The sequence below is a fragment of the Buceros rhinoceros genome, unplaced genomic scaffold, assembly GCF_000710305.1.
Source record: "Buceros rhinoceros silvestris isolate BGI_N320 unplaced genomic scaffold, ASM71030v1 scaffold27577, whole genome shotgun sequence".
In the NCBI taxonomy this organism is placed as follows: domain Eukaryota; kingdom Metazoa; phylum Chordata; class Aves; order Bucerotiformes; family Bucerotidae; genus Buceros; species Buceros rhinoceros.
Window position 1 is genome coordinate 428 of NW_010421971.1, and position 3,894 is coordinate 4,321.

The following is a 3,894-nucleotide window of genomic DNA, read 5'->3' on the forward strand; positions in this document are numbered from 1 at the left end:
GTGGCACTGCCGGAGTTTGCCTTCAACGACTCAGCTTGGGTGAGCGTCGTCCCCATCCTTGTCTCCGTCCCCATCGAGGGGGGACAACAAGGACACCAGGATGCCTGACACCCCTCCCTGTGCCCGCAGCACTGCGTTGACGTTGTCCACGTCGCTGGCCGACGGCCCTTTGGCCAGAACATCGTCAGCATCTACGCCGATGGGCACCTACGGAAGACGGCGCAGCTCCGCTTCCCCTCCCTCCACGAGGTGAGGGACTCCTCCGCCGCTGCCCAGCCCGACCCGTCTCCACGAGGCATGGGGCTGGGGGCCAGGCCTGACTTCTTTTTCCTTCCAGTCCTTCGTCGGGGTGGGGGACTCCTCCGCCGCTGCCCAGCCAGACCCGTCTCCCCGTGGCATGGGGCTGGGGGCCAGGCATGACTTCTTTTCTCTTCCAGTCCTTCACCTCCTGCTGCATTGGCTCTGCGGGCCACCGGACCACCACCACCACTGCCACCACACCCCACCCGCTGGCATCCCACGGGCCAGAGCTGCTCTTCCCCTCACATCCCACGCTCGCCCGCTCCCAGTCCGTCCCTGCTGCCCTGGGCCCCCATGCTTGGACCCCCACTCAGCCCCCCACGGAGGGGGTGGTGGCCACCACAGCAGCTGGCAGCCAGGACACCGAGTGGGGTAGCCCCACCTCTCTGGAGGGTCACCTCGGCTCTGTGGCCATCTTCTGCGAGGCTCTGCAGCAAGCTCAGGTCAAGGCACTTTTCTGTGCAGGTACGTCGAGGTGGGACATAGGAGCACAGAGGTGCTGGTGGCAACTGGGGTCTCCTCCACCATGCCCCAGCTCATCCCAATCCTCTTCCCCTCCCAGGACCAAACGTCACATCACCATTTACACTGGAAGGTGACTTGGTGGAGCTCAGCAGCAAGCTCTTGCTGTACTACACCCCGCAGGTGAGGAGAGCCACCCCCTCGGGGATGGGGACAGCACTGGTAGACCTTGTGCCAGAAGTGACATCTCCAGGAGCGTGAGGATGCTCCCATGGTGCTCTCTTCTAGGCCTGCAGGAACAACATCTGCCTGGACCTCTCTCCCAGCCATGGCTTGGATGGGAGGCTGACGGGGCACAAGGTGGTCAACTGGGATATCAAGGTACACCGGGCAAAGGGTGGCCTGTCCACCCTATGGTGTGGAGGCAACTAGGTCCTTCTTTGAATACGAGGCCAGGGCAGGACCCCCACGGAGTGCTGGATGGCCATGGTGGTTCCCCTGGACCCTACAGGGACTCTGCTACATGGTAGCACAGCCCATGGGTCCCCTGATTGCCTCCCTCCGTCAGGACGTGGTCAACTGTGTGGGTGGGATGGCCGTGCTGCTACCCCTGCTTGAGCAAGTGGTGTCCAAGAAGGAGGAGCCCGAGGATGAGCAGGAGACCAACGACCTGGTGGGGCCAGAGCTGACGTCCTCCAGGAACGCCCAGGGCTTGCACATCCCGCTAGGCAAGTCCTCAGGTGAGGACCTCAGGGGCTGTGGAGTGGGGTGGCTGGAGGTGACCACGCTGGTGCTGGTGTCTACCAAAGGCAGGAGAGGTCTGGCCTGGGGCACCAAGAGTTCTGGGGTAGTGGAGAAACTGTTGACATCTTTTAACGTTGTTATGACCTAATTAGTCATAAGCAAGTGGTTCTGGGAAGATGAGGGTGGCTCCAGCCTGCTTAGCTCCGGCCTGCCTTTGTGTGGAGTCTCTGATGTCTTCTAGTAGGGCTGGGTTCATGCAGGAGCTTTCCCCTGATACCAGCTGCTTATTTCCAAGACGCTCAGAACAGGTTTTCCACTCTAAATTCGGGGGAAATAGGAGACCAGGCTGAGAAGTTTGTGGAGAGGATTCGATGGTGGAGTCTCCAGCATGTCCTCTGCAGGCAGATGCCGGCACTGCTGCAGGAAGGTGCTGGGGTGGGCAGAGGGCTCATGGCTACCGGTGGGGCTCTGCCCTGTGCCTTGCAGAGAGCAGGCTGGAGAGGAACAGCGTGGCCGCCTTCCTGCTGCTGGTGAAGAACTTCATCCAGAACCACCTGGTGAACCAGGAGAGCCTGGTGCAGTGCCACGGGCCAGCCATCATCGGGGCACTGCTGCAGAAGGTACAGGGGGCTACCAAAGGCTCCATCCTGTGGTCCCCACGGAGGACATCAGACCTCCAAGCCTCCCCTCTCACCCATGGCAGGTCTCCGGCCCACTGCTGGACATGAGCACGTTGATGGCCTCGCAGATGCTCATGGATCAGGTGGCCTCAGAGGGCAGCGGGCTCCTGCTGCACCTCCTCTACCAGCATCTCCTCTTCGACTTCCGCATTTGGAGCAACAGCGACTTTGCCGTCCGCTTAGGTGGGACCTGGGGGTGCTTGGGGATGTTCTCCATCCCAACTGGCCTCCCTGGTTCCTCACACCTTCTCCCTGCAGGTCACATCCAGTACCTGGCCAACGTCGTCAAGGACCACAAGCAACGCATCCGCAAGAAGTACGGGGTGCAGTACGTCCTTGACTCCATCCGGACCTACTACGGGTGAGCTGACACCCAGTGCTGACGTGGTGGTGGGCAACTGAGATCATGGTCGTTTCTGCAACAAGCTGATGCCCTTTTCGTGTCTCACCTGATGCATTTTTGCACACCCAAGTGCACGGTGTTGTCACTTCCTGGTGACCAGAGGGGATGTTCACACTGGGGTGCCCTGGAGCTCCTCAGGCATCATGGTGGGATTTGGGATCAGGAGGAGGAGGGTGGCTGTGCGTGTCTCCAGAGGGAATGCTCATGTCTGCCTGTCCATCAGCACCTCCAGGGAGAAGACCGCGGCCACCGACGACATCAAGACAGTGCAAACGTCCCTCTTCAGCCTGGTGAAGGATTTCTTCTGCAGGACCTTCTCTGGAGAGGAGATGCAGAGCTTGCTGAGCTACGTGGCCGGGGCGCAGGACGAGCAGCAGGTATGGCACTGAGCCACCCAGGTCCCCAAACACCTGTTTGGGTGTGCTGTGGGCTGGCCCAGTGCTTGTCAGCATGTGAGGAGGAGTCACCTGAGGTCCTGGTGGGACACCTGAAGGGCAGTGGACAACAGACCCTGTGTCCTGCAGGTCTGCGGGGCACTGGAGGTGATCCACAGCCTGCTGAAGGGCTCACCTGCCCAGGAGCAGCTCTTCGCCTTCCTCTTTGAGCCTGGCCACGTGGAGGTCCTCTTCTCGCTGCTGGTGCAAAAGAAGTTCTCAGATGAAGTGCGGGAGAGGGTCTTCAAGGTAAGGCAGGTCCCCAGCACCAACCTCTTGCCATCCCCAGCGGCCAGGGGCTTTGCCACGGTGGGTTGGCCAACCCTCTCTGTCTCACCAGATCCTCTACAAGATGCTGAAGTATGAGAAGGTTCCTGAGCGCAGCAAGAACCGCCTGAAGCTGAAGGACATCGGGTACCAGGGGCTCATCGCCTGCCTCAGTGATGTCCCCGGTTCCATGTTGCTCTTCCGCTGCCTCTCGGAGCAGGTCCTCGGGGCAGGTACCATGTGGCCTGCTGAAACCAGGCCAGCCTTGACCACCCGTCCCAAAACCCGTGCTATGGGGTCAACACCAGTGGCTCCCACAAGGCTCATCTGGTCTTGGGGCTGGTGGTCTTTGGTGGCTTTTGGGGACAAAAGGAGGTCTTCCACCACTGTATGCTCTCTCTTTGTCCTTAGACCCTCCGAACTACAAGGACCTGGTGGCCGTGGTTTACCTGTCCCACCGGGCTGAGCTGACCGTCCGGCTCGATATCTGCCGCAAGGTGAGCAGAACCAGGGGGGCAAGGGGCTGTGACAGACCTGTCACCGCAGGTCTGAGCTCTGTGAGCACCCAGCCATGCCCGAACTTGGGGGCCATGGGGATGGTGGG

General features: G+C 60.9%; 1 protein-coding gene across 1 annotated transcript in view; it reads left to right on the forward strand.

The window, feature by feature from the left end:
• NBEAL2 (neurobeachin-like 2) overlaps nucleotides 1–3,894 on the forward strand; it is a gene marked incomplete at both ends in the record, with an annotated part of 13,973 nt that overhangs the window by 373 nt on the left and 9,706 nt on the right. The window contains 13 exon segments of the mRNA XM_010139896.1: nucleotides 6–39; nucleotides 130–249; nucleotides 438–765; nucleotides 863–945; nucleotides 1,051–1,143; nucleotides 1,331–1,502; nucleotides 1,993–2,126; nucleotides 2,210–2,369; nucleotides 2,445–2,547; nucleotides 2,813–2,966; nucleotides 3,114–3,272; nucleotides 3,364–3,523; nucleotides 3,702–3,787. Coding sequence (XP_010138198.1) covers nucleotides 6–39; nucleotides 130–249; nucleotides 438–765; nucleotides 863–945; nucleotides 1,051–1,143; nucleotides 1,331–1,502; nucleotides 1,993–2,126; nucleotides 2,210–2,369; nucleotides 2,445–2,547; nucleotides 2,813–2,966; nucleotides 3,114–3,272; nucleotides 3,364–3,523; nucleotides 3,702–3,787 — 1,786 coding nt within the window.